The sequence below is a fragment of the Hakea prostrata genome, chromosome 8 (assembly GCF_041222555.1).
Source record: "Hakea prostrata isolate BN-2017 chromosome 8, UWA_Hpros_2, whole genome shotgun sequence".
Lineage (NCBI taxonomy): Eukaryota > Viridiplantae > Streptophyta > Magnoliopsida > Proteales > Proteaceae > Hakea > Hakea prostrata.
This window is the reverse complement of record NC_142607.1, coordinates 47653666-47676461: the sequence shown is the minus strand read 5'-3', so window position 1 is coordinate 47676461 and position 22796 is coordinate 47653666. Positions and strand designations below refer to the sequence as shown.

General features: G+C 37.7%; 2 protein-coding genes across 2 annotated transcripts in view; one reads left to right on the top strand and one right to left on the bottom strand.

The window, feature by feature from the left end:
- Window positions 1-18156, top strand: part of LOC149008279 (transducin family protein / WD-40 repeat family protein) — a 69662-nt gene extending 51506 nt beyond the window's left edge. Inside the window, exons 8-24 of the mRNA XM_089167503.1 lie at window positions 1323-1764; window positions 2917-3255; window positions 3344-3550; window positions 3702-3800; window positions 3896-3968; window positions 4484-4611; window positions 4720-5014; window positions 5129-5367; window positions 7458-7582; window positions 7845-7962; window positions 14362-14417; window positions 14492-14585; window positions 15793-15988; window positions 16108-16176; window positions 16261-16364; window positions 16464-16526; window positions 17402-18156. Coding sequence (XP_089023629.1) covers window positions 1323-1764; window positions 2917-3255; window positions 3344-3550; window positions 3702-3800; window positions 3896-3968; window positions 4484-4611; window positions 4720-5014; window positions 5129-5367; window positions 7458-7582; window positions 7845-7962; window positions 14362-14417; window positions 14492-14585; window positions 15793-15988; window positions 16108-16176; window positions 16261-16364; window positions 16464-16526; window positions 17402-17509 — 2755 coding nt within the window. The 3' untranslated portion in view covers window positions 17510-18156. The remainder of the gene's footprint in view (window positions 1-1322; window positions 1765-2916; window positions 3256-3343; window positions 3551-3701; window positions 3801-3895; window positions 3969-4483; window positions 4612-4719; window positions 5015-5128; window positions 5368-7457; window positions 7583-7844; window positions 7963-14361; window positions 14418-14491; window positions 14586-15792; window positions 15989-16107; window positions 16177-16260; window positions 16365-16463; window positions 16527-17401) is intronic.
- A 336-nt stretch (window positions 18157-18492) lies between these two features.
- LOC149008278 (selT-like protein) lies at window positions 18493-22201 on the bottom strand. Its single transcript, XM_089167504.1, has 4 exons — window positions 21621-22201; window positions 21472-21545; window positions 19721-20039; window positions 18493-19342 (listed from the first exon to the last, which is right to left on the bottom strand). Exons 1-4 carry the CDS (start codon window positions 21777-21779, stop codon window positions 19238-19240), a joined length of 657 nt encoding a protein of 218 aa, XP_089023630.1. The 5' UTR covers window positions 21780-22201; the 3' UTR covers window positions 18493-19237.
- Window positions 22202-22796: the final 595 nt, after the last annotated feature.

Genomic DNA, 22796 nt, shown 5'->3' with positions numbered 1-22796 from the left:
TTGTTTTTTACAAAATACTAGTTCCATTGTGTTTATTATGCTTGAAATAGGCAGTATACAAGAATCCAAATCATTTTGAGTCCATATGAGGCCCGAAATTGAAGTTCCAATTTTCAGAAAAAGTGTCCAGTTTCGATCGAAATTTCGACGTTGAAATTTCGACCGAAACGTCGAAATTTCGGCCTTTTGCAAGGTCGAAATTCCTTTTTAAGTCGAATTTTCTTCCTTGCTTGGGACAGATTTATAGGCACCTATACAGCTGTATTTAGACAGCAAGTCAACAATCAACATAGCTCATAATCTGGACATCATGACAGGGCCAAGTATGTGGAGATTGACATGCACTTCATTAAGGTAAAATTGAGGCTGGACTGATTCAGATCACTCTTGTTATCTTTGACAATCAATGGGTTGATTTTCTTACAAAGAGCTTGAGGACCAGAAGTTTTAGTAATCTCATTGGCAAGTTGGGCATGATAAATATCTATGCTCCAACTTGAGGGGGAGTGTTGTAAGGCAGATGTAGTGGTAGATTTACTTTATTATGGAAGGCAAATTTGTTGGAGATTTGGTAGAATCTTTGTTTGGATCTTTTATATTTCCTTGTAATATTCCCACACTGGGAAGATTTGATTGTCCTATATTTGGAAAGTTATTAGTATAAACAAAGCTCCTACTATGTCCTTTAGACACAAGTCAAGATTTCCACAACTCTTTCAACAGTATATTTACTTATTTACTCCCTTTTTTTTTCTGCATACTAGTTATCATAACAAGCTGAGCATGAGTGATGTGTATGCTCCAGCTTGAGGGAATTTACCAAAGACCGGGTAGAACAGTTTGGGCATTTTATCATTTTATTATTTGTATTATCTTTGTGGTTCTTCTGGAGCATACTTGCTCTTTCTGGAGACTGAATTTTAATGAAAAATGAAAACCTGCCATCTGGTTTAGTGAATTCCAGATCACAGGCTCCTCTCTTTACAACCTTCAACTTCTCCTCTCCTTCTCCGTCTTTTGTCATCTCTTCTAACTTCTTTTGTCTCCTATTAGCTACATCAATCTGGTCACAAAGTTCTGACATTCATGAATTTTTATTTAATTAAATTGAGGAAAATGGTTACTAGCTGCGGATTTCCCTTTTGTTTGGAAATTATGTATTGCTTGACACCTTTGGATTCATTGCCCTTGAACATCCTTTATCACATTGCATAATATGTGTTGTCATGACAGACTAGGACATGAATGATGATTGCAATCCACAGCTTATCAAAATACTATGTTATCCTATTGGATTTCTAAGAATTATTGCCCATATGCAGGGTACTGATTGCATATGATAATGGTTTGATTATTCTCTGGGATGTTTCTGAGGATCGGGTTGTTCTTGTTAAAGGCAACAAGGATCTCCAGCTGAAAGATTCTCTGAACAGAGGGAGCAATGAACCTCCAGATGATGCATCTAGCAATGAAGAAGAACAGAAAGAAATAAGCTCTCTCTGTTGGGCATCTTCCGATGGATCCATTCTTGCCGTGGGATATGTAGATGGAGACATAATGTTATGGAATACATCAAATACTTCCAACAAAGACATGCAACCTGGAGCATCACCTAATAATGTTGTCAAGCTGCAACTATCCTCTGCCAAGAGAAGAATCCCTGTCATTGTCTTACACTGGTCTGCAAATAGTTCGCATGATCATCATGGAGGGCAGCTTTTTATCTATGGTGGTGATGAAATAGGATCTGAAGAAGTCCTGACGGTGCTCCTCTTTTCCTTGTCTCCTAATTTAGCTGTTGAATGTTCGGATTTAAGGTTTACTTTTTCATTCTTTGTCGCTGGAATCAACTTGTGGTTTGCTCATGCTGATGAGCCATTTATTTCTTCTATGTTAATCCTTTCTATTAGACATTATTACTCAAGGAAATAGTTTAAGTTTCAGGCACCTTTTAGATATCATCTTAAATTTGTAGATTAAAGTAATCATTTCAAAGGATGCCTGACATTTGAATTTAAAGTAGCACATTATTGTTGAATGATTCTGCATACCTTCATTGTCAGTATGAAATAGAAGGTGCGAAGTAGTAACAATATGCCTCTGTGTGTGTTATTTTTTTGACTTTGAAGGCAGAAAGTATGTCTCCACTCTTCCTTCCATTTAAAAAAAAAGAAGTGGTTTGATTTCTTATTCATGCTCCCTGAAGCATTACTTTAATAGTTGCCTCCACCCCCTGCCATGGAATACTTAGTGGCGTGCCATTTTCACACTTGAGGTATCTAGTTCTTCATTTTCAATTCAAAAGAAAGTTATTAGGCATGATATTCATTTTTTAGGCAAGTAATTCGAATTACAGCGTATAAGTGGTTCCATAACCATCCTTCCCTACATGGTTAAATACTTGCAGTTAGCACTTTTATTTTCCAGACTTCCTAATTGTCAATGTGGTTCATGTAATTAACTTCTTACAATTCAAAACAAATTCCTGCATACGTGCATGCTCACAAATTGAGCTCTCCTGGATTAGGCATCATGCACCGACCACCAAATCATGCTGCTATTTCTTAGCAGTTACTACTCGTTGGTTTGAACCATGTTATATAACAAAAAATGAAGCATGGTTGAGAAAGAAATACATGTTAGGATTGACTTGCTTTTACTCAGTGATATGTGAAGATGTTCCTACTTTTTTTTAGCAAGTTCTGCCATATGATTCCCTCTTTCGTACCCTCAAGTTGATTATGATTTGTTATCAATTACTGCACTGTTGTGTTCATGTTCCTAAGGAATTGTACAAACAATCTCTTGCATGACTTCTCTTTTTAGGGACTGAGATAGGAAAGAATGAACCACCATTTGTTTGCCAGTCTTTGTGAATTTAGTAATTCATGTTTCTTTCTTTCCCCTCTGTTACAGGTCCTGAATCTTGACTCGTCTTCTGGGATAGAGACTTTTAAATGTGTCAATCGTGTGGACCTTTTGCTTAATGGCTCTTTTGCAGATATGATTTTAATACCACATGCTGGGGCAACAGAAAACAACTACACAGCTGCCTTATTTATGTTAACAAACCCTGGACAGTTGCATGTATATGATGATTCTTGCTTATCTGGGTTGACATCTCAGAAAGAGAAAAGGCCTAATATTCCCTCCATGGAATTTCCTTTGGTAATACCTACCATAGATCCACGGATGACCGTGGCAAAACTCAGTTCCATACCTGGGAGCACAAACTCATCAAAGGTTCTCTCTGAGGTATTGCATTTTGTTACATGCAAGAAATGACAAGATTTCATATAAATTCACCACCATTCATTGACTTGTGTTCTGTATCTTTGAGTAGATGGTTTCAGCTATGAAGTCTGAAGTGAAATCTTCCTTGACTTCGTGTAATAAATGGGCTTTGACTGGTGGTGTTCCCAGCCAGTTGTCCCTTTCTGAAGTCAATGGGGTTGAGAAAATATATGTAGCTGGTTATCAAGATGGATCTGTTCGAATATGGGATGCTACATATCCAGTCCTATCACCTATACACGTTTTATATGGCGAGGTAGAGCTTCATTACAACCAATTTATATGATTATCTCACAATTTGATAAAGGCGTGCCTCTTTTTCGCTGTGATGGTGTTAATCAAATCATTGGTTAACTGATTCTAAAATGTGGTATGTGCCATGGGAATAACATATCTGAAACTGGCAGGTGGAGGGTATTAAAGTGGCTGGTGCTGGTGCTTCAGTATCAGCATTGGACTTCTGCTCTCTGAGTTCAACTTTGGCTGTCGGAAATGAATGTGGTCTGGTCAGAACAGTTCTTCTCACAGCTAATTCTTTGACTCTTCATAAACATTCTGCTATATTGATTGGTCATTTTTTTGCTTTTACAAACATGTGTAGGTTCGAGTCTATAAGCTCAATGCCACCGCTGTTGAGACAGGCTTTCCTTTCGTGACCGAAACTAAACGTGAAGGTGTCAAATCTAAAGTTTAATTACATTATTTGGTAGCTGGCACAATTTTTTTAACCAAATAGATGAATGAAATATCACTAGAGATATCTCTACTAGTTAGGTGACAACTGATATAAACATTAAATAGTGGATGCTTGATTTTTTTCATACTTGAGTATTGCATGGAAGTTGTCCATCGAAAGTTGTCCATTGTAATGCTCGTAATATAACACAACCTCTGCTCTGGCAGTTTCTCGAATTATTAAGAATCTAGAATTCAATTTTCATTCACACAAGGTTATTGTAATGATTATTCTAGGTGTTGTGAAATGGATGTATACTTTTCTTTTTCTTTATAGTTGGAGATGCCAGTCTTTCTGGATATCTACTTATACAAAATGATAAATTTTGCTTCCTGTCTTGGAACTAATACTGTTAACTAACAGTTACTGCCTTAATGCACTTCGTTAATAACATCTTGTTGACTTCTCCTATTCATTTCTTGATAATTTCAATTTTGTGAAACTGTTCCACAGTCCACACCATGCATCAAGAGAAGGGGCTTCAATGTACTTCTGTCTTTTCCTTAATCAATTCTCCCATTCAAACCTTGAAATTTGCAAAATCTGGAGCTGAACTTGCTGTTGGATTTGACTGTGGTCGGGTTGGTATCATCTGCCCAGTCGCTTTCTTATATCTTCTTTAGAATTGTTGATTGATCATTTTGATTAAATTCTTGATAAATATCCATTGTGTATTGTGCTCATTTCAGGTTGCTTTATTAGATATGTCTTCAATGTTCCTTAAGTTTCTTACGAACTGTGTACCTGGCTCAAGTTCAGCTGTTATTTCTGTGACTACAAAATCATTTTTGGATACCGAAAGCCTAATAGTAGACAGCCCAAATAATTCAAAACCTGGAAATCCAAATGATCGTACTGAAGATGTGATTCTAGTTCTTACCAGGAACACACACGTTTTGGTTGTTGATGGTGTGAGTGGTGACTTCATTAACTCTTCGCCTGTGCACGTGAAGGAGTCGACTGCCATTTCCATGTATGTTATAGGCAAGTAATATTTTCTTCCATAGACTTGTGTCTCAATCCTAATTTATAGTATGACGTTTCTGTATTAAAGTTGCATTACTAATTTATACATCTCTGGGACTTCTTATACTCCAGAGGGCATCAATTCAGTCTCTGAAGCTTCCCATGAAAAGAATCCCCATCATCTGTCCCATGAAGTTAATGTTCAGATTGATTCTGCATCCTCCAATACTAGCAGTGGAATAAAACCTGAAGATGTTGAACTTCACACTTCCAGTGAAATTACACATTCAGGAGAAAAATCATTGGAGTCAGTTGTGGTGCTCTGTTGTGAAGACACTGTTCGACTATACTCGTTAAAATCTGTGATTCAGGTACATCATTTGTCCTATTTGTATTGGTTGTGGTTTCTCCACAAAAACATGTCTAGGAAGGTATCTCTTGATAAGCTCCCATGGGTGCTTCCATCTGCCACGTGTTAGTTTAGTCTCTGCGCTAGTTCTGTGGGTAAGTTATCCACTGCACTTAACTGTGTGATTTTTTTGAAGTTTCATCTTAGATGTGGTAAAAACCATAAGTTGCACCATCTCACAATAACCAGGACAAAAATTTGCCCTATTAACACGTCAGTTCTCTTCAAGATTTGGATAACTAGGGTTTCAATACCCTGTGGGTCACATGCTGAATTTGACTTTGAAATGATAGATGGCCAGTCATGTGGTCTCCTATCTGTCACTATTATAATAGTCACACTGTCACATCATCCCGCCATTGATTTGATGGCTAAAAATAGAAAAGGGCATAACTGGTGCATGAGGCTTCTTCCAATGCAGTCTTGGGGGGGGGGGGTTAAAATGTTTGCAGCTCTGGCTTCCATAGTGAGGCTATTTCCAAAACTTTAACCCATGACTAGTGGTTGATCACAATAAAGCAACCTTTACTGTTGCACCAAGGCCAGACCTTGATTTGATAGCCAAAAATGTGGGGGAAAATCCACATGATGATGAGACAAAGTAGAGATGGAGCAAGAAATTTTACATTCTAGGCATTTAAGTGGTTGCTTTATTAATCCAAAGGTCAGGTGACCACATCAATCCTCCGGATTTTTGTTTGTCCCTGCATGGATATCTTCCGCACAGGTGCTGGGTTGTGATACCTGTCAATCCAAATATCCAACAGTTGTGATTAGTTTTAAGTACTTTTTAAGTTTATGAAGTTTTAAGAATTACATTTATCTACCCTGAGAGATTCTAAATTCACAAAATGCAACCTAATTTCTATTGATGAAGATAGAGAAGAAACCCTAGAAAGGGAAGAGAAGAGGGAAAGTGGAGGTTTGCTGTCGATTCTTGAAGCACAAACCCCTTTTTTTCACAAGAGGCGATTGGATAAGCGTTTGTTGCATGAAAAATAAAGGGATGAAAATGCAACCTAATTTCTATTGACGAAGATAGAGAAGAAACCTAGAAAGGGAAGAGAAGAGGTAAAGTGGAGGTTTGCTGTCGATTCTTGAAGCACAAACCCCTTTTTTTCACAAGAGGCAATTGGGCTGGATAAGGGAAGAAAAGTAAGATTAAAATGAAAATTTTTGAATATTGAACCATCAGCGTGTTCCACTGATACTTGCTGATTGAGTCTGTTCCCCGCCGATTTGATCAAGTAGAATACATTTGGACCAGAGTTGGGATTGATCGATTTGATTCTCGGTTTTGCTTTCCAAAACCAAGGGATGAGAGTAAGAGAGACATAGCAGTAGCATTACCACAAGATTTTTTTGCTCCATGGTGCTTGATGTGGTAATTTTATTAACCCCTCACTCGGTGATATTCAATTTTCACCAATAAAGAGGTAAGACTTATGAGGTTTCGTTTGTGAGAACTAAAGAAGTTTCAGAAACCGATTCAATGCGGTTTGAAGATTATGGGGATTGTTACCCCTCATGGAGGGTGGGTTTTGGAGGCAAGCATTGTAAACCTCCTTGTTTTGTTTGTTTGACTCAGACTGGGTAGCAGAACCTGGAAAGTGTGGCATGTGGAGGGACTGGTGAAAAGGAAAGAGATCAATAGGAGTGGAGACGAGGAAAGCAAAATCGTCTGACTGGGGGTTCAGCTGATGAAGAAGATGGACTTGTTACTGGAGATAGAAGAGAGGGTTAGGGTTTAACTCAATTTCAATTGTTTTTTGGTATCACCTAAATTTTGGCCTTTCTTGTGAATTTACTTTCAAACAAGGATTTCTGATTGCGAATCAGAAAGAATCTTAAAAACAACATTCGATTGAACCATTGGATATTTTTAGGTACAGGTGTCGCATGAACAAAATTCTCAATCCTCCACATTGTAGAACCGAAATGCATTTCAAGAGAGAAAACTCACCATGCTCTTCTCGAGAGCCCTTTATATTTTAGTTTTCTGATGTGTTATTATTTCTATTTGCCAACTAAAGTAACTTGCTTCTATATTAGGGGAGAAAGAAGTCCATTCGTAAAGTCAAACTTGGTAAACCTTGTTGTTGGGCTACAACTTTCAAGAAAGATGAGAAAGTGAAAGGATTGATCTTATTCTATCAGACTGGAGATATTGAAATAAGGTAAAAGTTGTGATGCCCCCCCCCCCCCCCCCAAAAAAAAAAAAAAAATTTCCTCTACCTGCACTATAATTTGCCCATATGTCGTGTCACATGATAGTAATGACCTAATGCATCAACCTTTCGTCTTGTAGTATGAGATATAGTTAATGCTCTGATTGTAAAGTTCATTTACATGAGTATGAAAGGCTATTCAGCTTCAGTACTTGCCTGAGGGGTAAATCTGCAGTGTAGTTCATGTGCTTTGATCATTGTCTTTGGGCAGGTCTCTCCCAGAATTACTAGTGGTGGGAGGAAGCTCTTTAATGTCAATTCTGAGGTGGAGCTTCAAGACAAATATGGATAAGATGATGAGTTCATATGATAATGGACAGATTACACTGGTTGGTATCATTCTTTCTCTTCATGAAGTTCAATCCTTTCTTAGCTTGAAAAAGCATGCTTACCTGACATATAGGAATATTCACCTAGCCTCCATCCCTCATGACCAACTATGATAGTATGGGAATATTCACCTGTCATATTGTGCTTTTAGCCGTCCATTGACTGAAAATTTTCTTCATTTGATTATGGCCACATTTGCATTTTTGCCTTTCTGGTTCTGATAAACAGCTATTTTATGAGTTCGGCAAGGATATTATAAAATCATAATTGCTATATCTGATATATATATATATATATATATATATAGTTTTTTATGTAGATTTAGTTCTTGTAAAGAAACTTTCAAAATGAATATAAATATATTGTGTCACTTTTTGGCATAGACCTGGCCTAAAAAGTTCTGAAATAAAATGTTATGGAAAGTTGATCTGGGTTAATGCTTCATGGCTATCTGACTTCATCCAATTCCACTGTGTAGATCCTGTTTCAACTGTTTTGACATAAGCTGACTTGTTCAACCTTGATATTTTTGTTAGTGTTGTGTTCTACATACAACAATAAATGTGCAAAACATGCTTTAGTGCAGTCATTAGGTACTTGGTAATCCCTTGTTATTTCTTCTGATAGGCAACTATGCTTCAACAGAAAATACTAAGAACGGAAACAAACGCTTCAACAGACAACAGAAGGACAAAACTAAAGGAAATAAAAAGACCATTGAACCTCCAAGTTCCCAAGCAATCCAAAGTACAGAGTACCCACCACATGAAACCAAGACCACCAATACCCACCCATCAGCACTAGCAACCAAACTTGAATACCCCAACCAGAGACACTGTAAAACTTCTTGTACCAGAGATCTATTTTCTTAACTGCTGAACCTTCCTTTCTGCAATCAACTAAATTGAGTTCTCCAGCTATCTTTATTGAGTCCTGAATCTCAGGCTATCTGAAGAAATTATCCCAATACTCTTTTTTCAGTAGAACCAGTGTTAAAGGTCTCTGTCTCTCTCTGTCTCTCCTTTTTTCTTTTTCTTTTTTTTTTTTTTTTTTTTTTTGGGGGGGGGGGGGGGGGGGACAACTAATGCAAAAATTCGACCACTAACCTGGGAAACCAGTAGGAGATCAATTGCAGCCAAGATCCACAAAATAAGGATGAACACATTGAATAGATGGAACTGTCCAGTACCCCCTCCGTTTACATATAGAAGAAGAAAAATAAAAATATGGAAACAGGCTTAGAGATATTAGTCTATCCTAGCCATGGTCTCTTCCCTTCAGCTATCTCAGTTATTGAAACAAATCATTTCGTTCTCAGACCAAATGCTTGCAGGCAAGCATTAGAAATTCCATTAAGCAATTATTTTTTCAGTGCAATTGATGGGACCTATTTATGACCTGACCGAAGCTTTACAAAATAGAAGGTCTTAGAACATAGATAATTAGAAACTAGAAACTGCCAAGTAGAAGCTTCCTTAAATCTACCAAACGTCAGGTTAGAAACTTCTAAAAGACAATATAGTAATGAACTGAAATTGGAAACTATCTAAAAATATTCTATTGCAATGAAGAAACTATATTTTAATAAAATGAAAAAAGAAACTAAAGTATGGCAGCATTAGGATAAAATCTTTCTGGCAGCAAACTCTCCATGACCTCAACTTAGAAGTGAAAAGTCATGTCCATGGGGTCTTTTGCAGTTGTCTCTTCAACCTTCTGTACTTCAAACTTAACCTCTTCGAGGTTTTTCAGTCTTTTATGGACTCCTGAATGATTTCTACTTGCTGGGGAACCATATTCTCATCGGCTGACTCTTCCTTGGCAACTTTAACATAGACCACCTTGGTAGGTTCATTGATGTGTCATTGGTCTAATATTGTCATGATGTAATTTGGAGAGATATTGCTCAAAGTTATTCGGTTCATAGGCCCCCCAATAGGGTATTTATAGTTATAATCTAGTTGAGTCCCACTCTAGGTAGGAAAAGGAAATACAAAACAAATAGAAATAAGAAATTAACTCTAGACTTATTAGGAAATGGATCCTATTCTAATTAGAAAAACCTCAGCCCATACTTTCAACACTCCCCCTCAAGTTGAGCATAGAAATTTATCATGCCTAACTTGCCAATAATACTATTGAATACTTTCGTGCTTAAGCTCTTTGTGAGCATATCAACCCGCTGCTCGTATGAAGTAACGAATGTGATATGGACCAACCTAGCCTTAACTTTCTCTTTAATGAAATGTTTGTCAATCTCCACATGCTTAATCCTGTTATGCTATACTGGGTGTGAGCTATGTTGATTGCTGACTTACTATCTGAGTACAACTGTATAGGAACTTCCAAATATGTACCAACCTCCTAAAGCAACCCTTTCAGCCATAGTACCTCACAAATGCCTTGAGCAATCGCCCTAAACTCAGCCTCAACACTAGACCTCGCAACCACAACTTGTTTCTTACTTCTCTAAGTCACAAGGTTACCTCCCACATACACACAATACCTAGAGGTAGACCTCCTATCATCTGGACATCCTGCCCAGTTTGCATTTGTATATGCCTCAATCTTCAAATGTCCATGAGCGGAAATTAAAATCCCTTTTCCTGGAGTGACCTTCAAGTACCTCAAGATCCAATATACTGTATCCATATGTGAGGAGTAAGGATCATGCATATACTGGCTAACAAGACTAACTGCAAATGTGATGCCAGGCTTAGTGTGAGATAGGTAAATTAACTTTCCCACTAATTTTTGATACCTTGTCTTGTCAACTGGTTCTCCTTCCTTTGCTTTCAAGTGTAGGTTAGGCTCAATAGGAGTCTCAGTAGGCTTATATCCCAGCATCCCAGTTTCCTTGAGAAGATCCAATGTATATTTCCTTTGAGATAAAGAATACACCACTGGCAAAATATGCCAACTCCAAACCTAGGAAATATCTGAGTTTTCCCATGTCTTTGATCTCAAATTCGGTTCCCAAAAAAGTCTTCAATGCTGAAATCTCATCCTTGCTACTACCTATGATCACAATATCATCCACATATACTAAAAAGTATAGTAGTTTGGGAACCATATCTTTGAATGAACAAAGTGTGGTCTGCATTGCTCTACTTATAGCCATTAGATATCATTGCCTTATGGAACCTTCCAAACCGTGCTCTTGGAGATTGCTCTAACCCATATAAAGCCTTCTTTAACTTCCACATTTTCCCATAAGTTTCAACTGTAGAATACCCAGGTGGTACGCCCATGTATACCTCCTCTTGAAATTCCATGCAAAAAAAAAACATTCTTCACATCTAACTGTTGTAAACTCCATCATTTATTAATTGCACATGAAAGAATAGTACGAACTATATTCATCTTGGCAACAGGGGCAAATGTCTCCTAGTAGTCAATGATATAAGTCTAAGTGAAGCCTTTGGCCACTAGTCTTGCCTTGTACCTCTCAATGATACCATATGCTTTGTGCTTGATCACGAACACGCATATGCATCCAATAGTTCGCTTTCCTGTAGGCAAAGTCACCAAGTCTCATGTTTTGTTTTTTTCTTTTTCCAAAGCTTGCATTTCCTCATCCATAGCTTCCTTCCAGTTTGAGTGAGATAATGCTTCTTGCCAAGTTTTAGGAATATAAGTAGAGGACAAAGAGGAAATAAAATTTTGAAATTTTGGGGATAGGGATTGATATGAAACATAATTGGAAATAGGATGTTTGGTGCAAGCTCGAGGCTGCTTTCTTAATGCAATTGGTAAGTTCAAAGTAGGAACAAAAGAAGGGTCAAAGACAGACTCACTTTGAGGAATGGGTTGTTCAAGGCCAAGAACGGAAGCCTTTAACTGGCTTGGTTCAGAAGGGGTCACTTGTTGCTTTCTTTAATAGGTCTTCAGAGGTCTAGTCTCCCTGGCACATCATCTACCAGTTGTTCCTTTCTGGTCACTCCATCTTCCAAAGGAGGATCATTTGCAAGAATCTCAGGAGAAATATGGAAAAGAGGAATCAACATTGGAACACAACATCCATGGAGAGGAAGAAACAACAAGAACTAGGATGATAACATTTATACCCTTTTTGTGTAGTTGGATAACCCAAGAAAATGCACTTTAACCCGCGAGTATCCAACTTACCATGAGCATGGTGGTTCCGAACAATGGCAACACATTCAAAAACCTTAGGTGGCACGGTAAAGGCTGTTGTCCCTAAAAGAACCTCAAGGGGACAACGCTGGTCTAAGACTCGAGAAGGCATTCGGTTAATTAGATGTGCTGCAGTAAAAACTGCGTCACCCCAAAAACGAGGAGGCACATGCATAGTAAACATAAGGGAACGTGCTACCTCAAGTAGATGTTTATTCTTACGTTCAGCAACCCCATTTTGAGGTGGAGTGTTAACGCAACTAGTCTGGCGTATGATGCCATAGTTTGCTAAGTTGGAAGGGAATGCTCCACCCAAGTACTCAGTTATGTTGTCCATACAAAGAATTTTGATTGTCGCCCCAAATTAAGTCCTAACCATATTATGAAAATTTTGAGAACATGAGAAAACGTCACTTTTTTGGTGAAGTAAACCCATGTGGTCCTAGTCCAATAGTCAATAAAGGTAATAAACCATCTATGACCAGATAAAGACACGGTCCAAGAAGGACCCCACACATCAAAGTGAATGACTAAAAAATGAATTTTACTACGATGATCTGAAATAGGTTAAACATGCCTAATTTCTTTGGCCAAAATATAGGTCTCACAATAGAAATCATTTAAACTACATCTTTTAATCAAATCAAGAGATAACTTGGACAAAATGGGTAAAGAAACATGGCCAAGACGACGATGCCACTGCAATAAGGTAAAAAATGCAAGAGAGGTGGAGCTAGAGGCCAGGCCGTAGAAAGAGCTGATGGGGACCCATCCAACAAGTAGAGCCCCCCTTTTTGTTTACCACTGCCAATCGTATGCCTTGTTTGCAAGTCTCGAAACATACAATGAGAAGGAAAATTTGTTATTTTGCAGTTCATATCACGAGTAAGACTACTAATTGATAAAAGATTAGCTGAAAACTTAGGAACATGCAAGACATTAGATAGGGTAAGAGAAGGCGAATAAATAGATCCCTTCCTAGAGATAGGGGAGAGAGACCCATCAGCCATTTGAACATCCTGAGCAAAAGGAATAGATGAATAAATATGGAACAAAGTAGATGAGCCTGTCATATGGTCAGTTGCCCCAGAGTTGATTATCCAGGACGGATAAGTCAAATTGACATTGTGACAACAAAAAATATCTATAGGGAATTGTGGATTAGCGGAGGAAACAATGGCAGAAGCTACACTCACTAGATGTTGGTACTAGAGGAGATAAGTCAAGTCTATACATCAATTGGCAAAGATGTTGGAGCTCATCTAAGGAAAGAGGTGCTGGAGTACTCAGAGTGTCAGAAGTGGCTTGATTTGCAGATGCTTGATTGACTGCCCTATTCACATTCCTACCTCCTCCATGGGAATTTGTTGGACGTTCATGCAACTTCCAACACTTGTCCTTTGTATGACGCTCTTTTTCACAATACTTGCACTTCACTGGAGGGCAAAAATCACCAGAACCAATCACTAATGCAAATTTATTAGATGTCTGAGTGTGTACCATAGCTGTCCTTCGACTGTCCTCTGTATCTATCATTGCATTGGCTTGAGCCAGAGAAGGGAAAGGCTCTCTAGAAAGGATTTGTGCACAAATTTGATCAAATTGTATATTTAGTCTTGCCAAAAAATCATAAACTCTCTGTTTATCTTCCCATTGTTGATAGGCAATAGCATCTTCAGCATTCTTCGGTGAAAACTTCCCATAGAAATCTTTTTAGTTTGGTAATATCCCCGAAGAGTGTTATAGTATTGAGAAAGAGTAAGGTCTTTCTGCTCAACTGATTGATCTTTTGTCTAATTTCACAGTACTGTGCATCATTGCCTACTCTTGAGTATGTATGTTAACGACTTTCCAAATAGTTGTTGCATTAGGAAGGAGGAGATAACTTTCTGTTATGCTTGCTTCAATGGAGTTGATGAGAAAACCCATGACCAAGCATTTATTTGTATACCACTTGAAAAGTTTCTCACAAAGATAGTAGGAGCTAATTCATCTGCATTGCTCATTCTATATAATATTCAGGTTAATATGTAAAATTGCCTCAATCTACTTGAAAATTTGGTATTTGCCCATGTTTCTTCTTCTAGTGTGTTGTACTTTTCTAAGAACGAGTATATATTTGCTGGCATGAATCTTATAGTTATCATCCTAATCGTGTATCATGCTCACAAAGATCCCTGATAGGTGTGATCAGGTTTATGTTTGAGCTTGTATGATCCTATTTTCTAATTTTAATTTTTCTGATACTGAGTATATTACAGGCAAATGGGTATGAATTGGCATTCATCTCTTTATTTGCCTTTGAAAATGAATTCAGGTATGTTTATTTTTCTAGTCTTGATTTCATGACTGAAATGAATGAAATTCAGAGTGCTAAAAGAACTCTCTCAGGATTCCGGAGTCTTTGCCTTGTCTTCATGATAAGGTTCTTGCAGCTGCTGCTGATGCTGCCATTAACTTCTCCTCGGGCCAGAGCAGAAAACAGGTGCCTAAGAATATTTTCATCTCTCTGGTTTCTTGTAGGTTGGCTTTGTTGATTTTCTGATGAATGTGATGGAATTTCTAAACATATTATATTTGTCTCAAATGATTCAGAAAATATTGTTGTCGATTGACAGCGGCCTTGAAACAATTTTGAATATGGATACTTCTATGTTTATCTCAAAATCTTTATGCTTGTTCTGGTGTCTTTATGTTTTTTCCAAATGGTCAATAAAATTCAAGTACTGGTTGGTGGGGAATAGACTGGACAGGTTGTTGGAACTTGGAAGAGGCCAAGAATCACCACCCAAGCATACAAAGAAAACTCCCCCCCCCCCCCCCCCCACCCACCCACACACACACACACACAAAAAAAAAAGTTTGGTGGTCTGAATAAATGCACATTTTGTTGAGAAGTGCATAACCAGAGGTGGGCGAGGAGTTGTCATATATATCCAGGGTTGATCTGTATATCAACTGGTTAGAGACTGACCAGAAGGCCCAATTTGCATCAATATTCTTCTTAACAACAGGATAGCTATGGAAGTCAACTTTCATTACCACTGGGTGGACCAGCTAATCAATGCACCTGTTATCCTCGAGTGATGTTTGGGTTGGTTCCAGCTTTTGATAGTCATTTTACATCATTTAACACTTTCCGAAAGATGTTATACTCTATGCATGCTTCGAGTTTCGACCAAGATGGGCTTGAAATTTTATTTGAATCTTGGTTTCCCAAAATCCAAGACAAAACCATGGATTGATAATGAAAGTCCCTGGTTTGGATAGGTTTCAACAATTTTTGACAATATTTCAGAAATTATGATGGTTTCAAACTATATATATCAAGTTATGACCACTTTGAACCAACTTCAACCAATCCAGATTTCAGTAGTTTCAACTCATTTTGGTTGTTTCCACCACTTTGACAAGCCCATCACATGTTGAGTTTTACCCCCCCCCCCCCAACACACACACACAATAAATCCCTGGTTTTGAACCGTCTCAGCCATATCTTGGCTTCTGGCTGGTCAAAACCAGCCTGAAACTTGGATCTTTGATCCTTGCTGTATGGTGGATTTTGTAATGAAACCTGAAAACTGGAGAACTTAGGCTTCTGAAGGATTTCAGTGGTTTTCTAATAAATAGTTTTCATGATAAAATATTATTTTTTTGGGGAATTTGTGCTACGCTAACTCCTGTTGCTGCAGCATACTGCTCCTCGTCTCTTCAGTGGTATCGTTAAGGGCTTCAAAGAGGGGAAATTGGGGCATGCAGAGACCCTTACCAAAAGCATGTCCAAATCTCAAATTATTGTAAATTTAGAGAACAATTTTTCAAGGGTTCCCTTCTCAGACCCATCGACAGACCTTACAAATGATCAAGAAGTTGTGGAGCTTGACATAGGTATCTCCTTCCTCCATCCTTCACCCCCTAAATCCACCCCTAATCATCTATTTCTCTTCCTCTTCCCCCAAATTTCCTTAATCATCTATTTCTCACCTCCTATTGATCTCATGGTGTAGATGACATTGAAATTGATGAGCCCAAACCTGTTGCATCTACTTCATCTCATTATGGCAGGAATCATAGAGGTATAATAGGCACTTTTTCTGGAGTACTTTTGTCATTTTAAAAGCATCTTCTGTATGGAAATATCTATTCATTTGACACTGCAGATGAGGGAAAAGACAGACAAAAATTGTTTGAAGGGGGAACTGATGATCAGACGCCAAGAGTTAGAACCGCAGAAGAAATCATTGCCAAGTACAGGCATGGAGGGGTATGTCCAAATAAAATGAATTGCATCCACTTTAATCCAAACTTATGTGTGTCCAAAGTTTTTAGGGGTCATGCTTGCTGACTTGTTAAACTAATCCAGGATGTTGCTGCGGTAGCTGCTCAAGCAAGAGACAGGCTTGCTCAACGTCAGGAAAAACTTGAGGTTGTTTGTCCTTCTGCCTATTTTTTTGGATTTCTGTGGTTCTCGGTTGTGGAACTTGCAACTTGCAAGTGCTTGAGACTTTGACATTTCTCATGGTTCTTCACAAAAAATGGCAGTTTCTTTGAAATAATATCATATTTTTACTATCTGATAGACATCTGAAGATTCTATGTCCACAGTAAGAGGGAACTTAAACACAAACTCTTCAGTACCTAAGACGTGGGAATAACTAAGAGGAAATGGGTGGGGAAATTCAAATCATGGAAGGGAAAACCCAAAGAGCTCTGGCATCACATTTTTAAATTGATACTAGTTTTGATCAACTGTCTCATTGGTTTTCATTTACATCTTGTGACTTTTTATCATATCCAAATGCCCTGCATTTCTTGAAGTATGTTAGGTCTGTAATCTATTCTCATTATTAATTGCTACATTCAAATGGCCACCCAACCCCCCCCCCCAGCGGAATCTACTGCATAATTGGTCATATTAACAGTGTAGCATATCCAGAGGACACCATGTAGTGGTTCTTGCGAGGAAGCCAGAATGTACTGTTTTTCAGTATTCTTGACAACAATTTTTGTGTGAAAACTTCAGAGAAAGTCTAGCTTTTATGCCAGGGCTTTCTCTTGTTGGGGAAACTTCAGTAAGAGCAGAGTACTCTCTACTCGGGTTGTTACCTCTCCGGTTCGGGGTGAATTTTTGAAGTCATATGCTCTGATAGTTAAGATGATCAACATAGTTGTTGAGAGTCTCATTATCATGATTAGTCCATCTCTTTCTGCACCAGATCCTATATACATTGCAATGAATTTCATTGGATGAATTAGCAATCCCTGAATCTAAAAATTGTTTTCCCTTGTTAATTGTACCAGAGGCTAGGCATGCGTACTCAAGAGCTACAAGATGGGGCTGAGAACTTTGCAGATATGGCAAATGAACTGGTCAAGACAATGGAAGCACGGAAATGGTGGAAGATATGATAGGGGCTGGCATTGCACTGAAATATTTTGATCGCTTTCTTCATTTCCAGTGGAACCCATTTTGAGTGGAAGATTCAAGCTCTCGCAAATCCTGACCAAGGAAAATACCAACAGGTGTGATGCCTTAAATAGTGTGATATGCTGTTAACTGATTGATGTTATATAAGTGTACAATGGAAGAAAAATGTTAGTGTTATAACCAGCCCAGAAAACATGCTTAAATATTTAGTAACTACGGGGTTCTGTACATTATGTTTTTTGCGCAAGAAGGTTTTATACATTATGTTTCATGATATTGTTGATGAAGCAGGGATATTTAAAGGACTACAGAAACTGCAGAGTCAAATCTCATTTTCTACTGACTTGTAAATTATAAGAATGATGTTGTTAAATTGAAGGCCAGCTTCAAGTAAAAGTATTTCATTTCTTGTGTAAAGTGTCATCTTATTTCATTCAGGAGGTTTGACTGAAGTGTTTCATTTACAGTGATGGTTTCATTCAGGAGGTTTGACTGAAGTGTTTTATTTACAGTGATGGTTGTTACAGGATTAGTCACTTATGTCCAAGAGAGGCATTTTTTTTTGGACAAATTACATATAAACCTCTTGTGTCTGTGATCAATTACATCTACTACTAATGAGAAAAATCAATTACAAATATCACCCTACTTTTCCCACGATGAAACTAAAGTTACCATGATTGATTTTGGCTGTTCTTCACAAAATGCTCTTCCAATTCCATTGGACAATGAAGCATTTTCTGTTGGTGGTCTCTGTAAGTAGTATTATTTCACTCTAGTACGAGCGCTTGTACATTAGATGAACATTTTATGTTCTAATGTTAAGGCAAGAAAATTTGCAGATCAATATATCATCATAATTGCAGCCCGAGACTACAACTGAAAGGACTAGAGATGCAGAATTGTTGGGGGAAAAATACCAATAGACGGTTCACTCTTTTTCCACTCTTTTTCCACCTGTGTAAAAGATCGACGAAGAAAAAGTACACAAAAGAAGGTATTTGTGAATAGTGCTTGTGTGGAGTCCACATGGAAGATAACATGATCACAATAGGAACACAGATACAAAAATATACGTTGTTCGGTTTTGTCTACATCTATGGGCGTAACAAAAATTTTCACTATGAGAGAGTAAAAATACACAACATTTATACAATACTGAATTTATAATCAAACTCAAATCTGTATTCAAAATTAGATACCTTTATACACTTTCTTTCAACTCACACTTTCAACTCTTGAAGAGTTTTCAAATCACCACTCCAACACCGAAAACACATCACTCAACCATAAAACCCTATACTTGATGAACTCTCTCGTTCCCTTGCCCATTCCTCAATCAAACCCCTCTACCTATTTATAGATAGGGAGTGGGCAATTAAGAGAGAAAAACAATATCTCTTATTAATTGTTTTTGACTTTGTCAATTAATAAGGAGCCAAGTAGAGAGAAAAACCTCTCTTTTGTCATCAGTTTCTCCCCTCTTTGTCAACAAAAGAGGCTGCGAGAGAAAGGCACCGAATTTGTTAGGGTGTCCTCATTATAAGGAGGACCCACAACAAGAACAAGATTACTTTTCTTTTTTTTTTTCCATAAATTTAGAGAACATGACAAAGGAAGTCTGACGCCAGTAAACGTGTCCTTTAAATTTTATTCATGGAATTGATGAACTCGTCCATATAAAAAAATTTACCCTCGAATATAAGATTTTACCACTTGAAATCTTGCTGCACATAACACAGCAGCTTCTGGCTGACAAGCTCTTTCAACTCAAATTCACTGGGGAACCTCTTCTCCTTCAGTTTTGAGAAAACCTACAACATCCACATTGGTGGGTTAGTAAATGGTGAATCAAAAAACTGAAAGTTAATTAATGAAGTAAGGAGGGCTTTCAAAAAACTGAAAGTTAATTAATGAAATTTTTTATGTAAATGGAAAAATCTAGAACTCATTAAAAATTTCCTCTCTTTTTCTTTTTTTTTTCCCCCTAGAAGTGCAAAAGAGTAAGGTCTCAACTTCTAAATTTACCATTTGGTTACAACAAGAATCTACTCCTTGAAAAGCTGCAAAGTCTAGATCATATGCAGTGAACATAGGCTGGTTCACACCATCTTTAGCCAGTAGGCTACAAGTTTGAAAAACTTTGGGTAGCATAGAACAGCAGTTTACATAATGAAATGAAAGGATCTTACCAATTTACCATTGCAACAAACTTCAAAAGCCCCAGAGCTCTGCAAGAAGGGTTGCACAACATAGCCAAAAAGCCAAGTTGATGCAATGGTTCCAAATTTATTCGTGCGCAAGGAGAAATACCAAGGAGGTAGTGTCATGTACCCCAGCTCAGGGAATATTTTATCTCCAGCCATTAATATTCCAAGAACTCCTATTTGGATAATTGATACCACTTTGCTAAGTAGCCGTTTTGGAAGCTTTGCAGGATGATTTGTAAGAAAAAATTCAATACCAGGAAAGGAAGTGTCCAGCATCTTATTCATTGTCATCATAGTTGACCTGTCAAAGGCAATGAGAAAATTTAACATATCACTCAATCCATTTCCTTCCCCTGATAAATCACAAGAAATCTTGGAATACATATAACCATATTACAGTATCTTACTCACTCTCACAGAGAGAAATGAAAAAATGAAACCCAGAAGAAGAAAAAAATTCAGACACAGGTGCATGGGACTGAAATTTCAAGTGTATGAAAGAAATATTGCAGTGCATTCGGAATGATTCTGCTTCCAGCTGTGATCTACATTGAATTTTATGTGAACCAGATTCAGGGCCACACTAAGGACCAGAACAGAGCCAAGGGTGGTAGCCCAACACCCCACGGCCCTATAGGAGATTGTGGATGAATGGGGGCAATTTGGTGATTTTTCTTGTCTAAGTTGAGTTAAATTAGGGTTTGTTGAATCCAATATATTGGAAGGATTCCAACTCTACCTTTGTTTTTGAATTTGGGTTAGTTTTGGATAAGTTACGAAAAGTCCCGGTAAGGCTAGGAGTCTTAATCAAAGAGGAATTCCTGCAGTTGCAGTCCAATTTCTACAAGGAGACCAGCCCTACTCATGTTTTCTAATTTGATTCATCCAAGGATTAGTTATATTGAAGTCCTTGTAAGAATGAGAGTCCTAGTTTGAATCACCTTCGATCCTAATCGCGCGCCCTTCCCTTCACTCAAACCCTTCACTTCACCTTCTTCACCAAACATTAGAAACCCTAACCCTCTTCATGACTCTTAAACCCTTCATCCAAACCCTAATTCCTTCTAGAATCATCCTCCACAAAAGTTTTTGGACACATGAATTAAATATTCAGGTACAAAGGAATGAAATTATTACAAGAATGAAAGAAATGTTGCAGTACATAAGAAATGATATTGTTTCCAGCTTTAATTTTACACTGTATAACCCACAAAATTTGACTTCTGCAACCTTTTTGTTTGCACTGTTAACTTCTTGTCACAGATCATAGAGTTTCAGAATGGAGGAAGGGGGTAAACTGCCATCCTTTTGTTCAATGGATTGAACATATGGAATTACTGCTTAAGAAAAAGAACAATATAATAATTAATGGGAATATAATTCAAAATAAGGATTTCTAAACCCAGAAGCATCGGAGAGTAAAACCAGAAAATAGGTGTTGGCCTTGCTAATGTCCCCAGCTGTGTTCTTCCACTAAACTCTCTTTCCACAATTTTCGGTCACCTTTTGGGATCATGATTAGAAATGCCTTAATTCTGTGAGAATGATCCAAACACTAAGATCATTCATAACTAGAATGAAAGATAACTGATTTAAAGTCAACGCATTGAAATCTCTTCATAATCCATAACTAAAAGAACATATTAAGCTCAAACGCTATGCAATTTGCAATACCAACCGTTGGAAAATAAGAAAAAATTTAGAGGAAAACAAGGCAAGTAAAGGGGAAATACTCATGAGAACGGGAGGAACAGTAAATGATGTCGACTATATTGCCATAACCGATATCTTCAGCAACGCCTGTTATCTGAAAAACGGTGCAAAAGTGAGTTTCCCTAGAAATCATGATGAGAAAAAAGAAAAATTTAGGATTTTGTCTTACCTGTGTCGGGAAAGAAGAATTTGGTCGAACAACTGGTTGTTGCGGAGGATGGTGATGGGAATTCTTCGGTGGTGGTGGTGATAGAGTTAAGAGGTTTAAGAGGTCCGAACAGAAGAGAAACACTGTTAACCCTACCAAAAGCAACTGAAGTCGATCCATGGCTTGCAATGCAGAGGAAGAGAGACGATGAGAACTGAGAAGAAGAAGAAAAGCTGCGACTTTGGAATGGAATCTCTCGATTTATGCGAATTAGGGTTGTCAAAACCAAACCGAAATCCAATTGAAACCGAACCATTATTCTTGATATTTCAGGTTTGAACGAGTCTTTTGGAAGTTGTAAAGTTGGTTTCATTCAGGAGGTTTAACTGAAGTGTTCCATTTCACAGTGATGATTCGTCCAGGAGTAATCACTCATGTCCATGAGAGAAGTTCTCTTATTTTAGTTTTGTTTTTGTTGTTGAGGCCAAGCTCTCAACAGCAAATCATGTTGTTTCAGTGCAGGGTGGTATTCCAAATTGGGGTGTTCGTAATACATCTTAGAGAAGATCAAACAGTTAGTTTACTTAAGAATCAAAATGAGAGTTCCAAGTTGATGGCCTGAGGTTAAAAACTTTATAGAGATTATGCAAAGGTAAAATGTTCAGATAACTTACTTGCATTGATGTTATGAAGCTCCATGCTATCCGACTTGCTTCGAGTCATCTTTGAATTCAATTACAAGGATAAGGAACTTCTTTTAGGGGCTGTTTGATTACTTGAGTCTGGAGATTTCAAATATCTAGAGATTTCAAATCTATAGACTTCAAATCTATGGAGTCATCATTTATAAAATTAAGTGTTTGGTTGTGGAATGAAATTTGTGGATTCATCCTAAAAAATTATTTGATCGACGTGATTTTTATGAATGTGCAAATGTATAGTTTTTTTAAATCTCTTGGATTTCACCCCTTACCCATAAATCTACAGATTCACGTTTTTAGTGTAAAAAGGTGAATCTATAGAATTCATGAATCTGGAGATTTTTACAACCAAACGGGTATAATTCTCAGATTCATGAATCTAAAGATTACAAATCTCTGGATTCATGTAACCAAACAGGCCCGTTAGCAAATCTGGTGTCTAGATTATTGCGTGTTTCATCACTCTATATTTGACCATGACTTGCCTCAAGGCCCT

Coding starts and splice junctions, on each gene's coding strand:
- LOC149008278 (XM_089167504.1), bottom strand. CDS start 21,779: ATGGATCGACTTCAGTTGCTTTTGGTAGGGTTAACAGTGTTTCTCTTC. Junction 20,040..21,471: donor TGTTCCTCCCGTTCTCATGA/GTATTTCCCCTT, acceptor TGCCTTTGACAG/GTCAACTATGATGACAATGA. Junction 19,343..19,720: donor TTTGTTGCAATGGTAAATTG/GTAAGATCCTTT, acceptor TGGATGTTGTAG/GTTTTCTCAAAACTGAAGGA.